We start from the raw sequence: 1,934 nt of genomic DNA on the forward strand, positions 1-1,934 counted from the left end.
CGTCGAGGATGTCGCCGACCGGCCGCTTGTCGCCGCGCTCTTCGCCGTCTCCGCGCTCCTTGCGGCGGCTGCGGTCGCGACTGCGGTCGCGGCTGCGGCTGCGCTCGTCGCGCTCCTTCCGCCCGCGCCGCTTATCGCGGCTCCGGCTCGGGCTGCTGCCGCTGCTGCTGCGGCCCTTGCGTGCGCGCTTCTCCTTCTTGCGCTCGCGGCTGCGGCCGCGCTCCTTCTTCTTCTTGCTCTTCTCTCGGCTGGCGCTGCGGCTGCGCCGACGGTGCGGCGGCGCGTACTTCTCCTTCTCGCCCCGCTCTCCTTTCTCCTTCTCGCCCCGCCGCTCCTTCTTGCTGTCGCGCTCTTCGCTCGTCGACATTCTTGGGTGGTTCACGGTGGTTCACGGGACGTGATTAGCTTCATATATATATATCAGCGCCTGTCTTGCGCCGGGACTGCAGCATTTTGAGACTCTACGCTTCAAGCGGGACGCACGAGTTTGTGATATGGTGGTGGTCCGGTTCATCGGCCCCCCACCTAGCGGATGTCACGGGACGCATGCCCTCGCAGTTCTGAAGGGCGATGGAGAAGGTGGGCGGACTATAACGCGATAAGCTTCCTTTGCGCGACGAGGCATCAGCGGGCAGACATCTGCTCCGTAGCTCAAGCGAGTGGAGTAGAACGGATGAGCGCTGCTGCGGAGGTAGCCATGGCTTGCGCACAGAGCCGGGTGCATGGGAACAACGGGAGGACACAGGGAGGTTCGAGGCCGCGGGGACGAGCGGCAGCAAGGCCGGAGCCGGAGCCGGAGCAGCACCAGTCACGCTGAGCGGAGGTGGCCTATCGAGGAACGCACTCGACATTTCTTTTTCGCGCCAGTCCCGTGCGCGTGCCAAGTGTGCGCGTCCTCGAGGGAGCTTTGTTGTGAAATTCTTTTTATGCCCACGCACAGGCCTGCATGGGCTTCCAGTATCGGACCTTCAAGACACGCGCCCGGGCCCCGGCGGCCTCCTCGAGTCACCGCGGCCCAGTGTTGTGCGAGGGAGTTTTGGCAGGGGGGGCGCCAAAACAAACCGATACCGTACAACGAACGTGTGCACGCGTGCGTGCGCATATCGGAGCATTTCACGCCGTGCGCCTGAGCCTACGAGCTCTGCTTGGCCCCCGAAACCTCATCGAACCTCGACTTCCAGTGGCGCGCCGCCTTCCGCAGCTTCTCCACGGCCGCCTCCATGCTCTCCAGCTTCTTCTCCAGCTCCGCCACGCGGGAGGTCTGGTCGGCAGCCTCGTTGGGCTGGTCAGCGCTCTGGCCCGCCTCGGCCGGCGCTGCCTGCTGCGCCGCCTCCGCCTTCGCCTTCCAGTGTGCCGCCGCCTTGCGCATCTTCTGGGCCACCGCCTCCGCCTCCACCTATCGATGTGCCGCAACGTACGACTTCCCTGTCCGAACTCTCAAGTGGCCGCCGCGTGCGCGCGTGCTGCCTTGGCGTTGCCGATCGCCTCCGCCTCCGCCTTGGCCGCCTCCGCCGCCGCCGTCTCAGCCTTGGCACTCTCCGCCGCCGCCGCCAGCCTCGCCTCCGCCTCCGCCAGCCTCGCCTCGACCTCGGCCTTCGCAGCGCCCGCCGCCGCCGCCTCCGTCCTCGCCGCCTCCGCCGCCGCCTCCGCCGCCGCCACCTGGCTCGCAGAGTCAGCATTACTCTCCCGTCTCCGCTGTTGCTACTACCCTCCCCCTTCCTTACTCTCCCGTCTCCGCTGTTGCTACTACCCTCCCCCTTCCTTCCCCCCCTTGCGCAACCACCTGGCTCGCAGCGTCAGACCCCTCGGCCGGCGCTGCCTGCTGCGCCGCCTCCGCCTTCGCCTTCCAGTGTGCCGCCGCCTTGCGCATCTTCTGGGCCACCGCCTCCGCCTCCACCTATCGACGTGCCGCAACGTACGACTTCCCTGTCCGA

At 67.3% G+C, this 1,934-nt stretch overlaps 2 protein-coding genes across 2 annotated transcripts in view; both read right to left on the reverse strand.

Moving 5' to 3' along the window:
* EMIHUDRAFT_457481 (hypothetical protein) overlaps positions 1 to 367 on the reverse strand; it is a gene marked incomplete at its 5' end in the record, with an annotated part of 3,066 nt that extends 2,699 nt beyond the window's left edge. Inside the window, one exon of the mRNA XM_005777992.1 lies at positions 20 to 367. Within this exon, the coding sequence (XP_005778049.1) occupies positions 20 to 367 (348 nt within the window). The remainder of the gene's footprint in view (positions 1 to 19) is intronic.
* A 572-nt stretch (positions 368 to 939) lies between these two features.
* EMIHUDRAFT_457483 (hypothetical protein) overlaps positions 940 to 1,934 on the reverse strand; it is a gene marked incomplete at its 5' end in the record, with an annotated part of 3,459 nt that continues 2,464 nt past the window's right edge. The window contains 2 exons of the mRNA XM_005777993.1: positions 940 to 1,398; positions 1,780 to 1,897. Of these exons, the coding sequence (XP_005778050.1) occupies positions 1,133 to 1,398; positions 1,780 to 1,897 (384 nt within the window). The 3' untranslated portion in view covers positions 940 to 1,132. The remainder of the gene's footprint in view (positions 1,399 to 1,779; positions 1,898 to 1,934) is intronic.

This window comes from Emiliania huxleyi (genome assembly GCF_000372725.1).
Source record: "Emiliania huxleyi CCMP1516 unplaced genomic scaffold EMIHUscaffold_250, whole genome shotgun sequence".
Lineage (NCBI taxonomy): Eukaryota > Haptophyta > Isochrysidales > Noelaerhabdaceae > Emiliania > Emiliania huxleyi.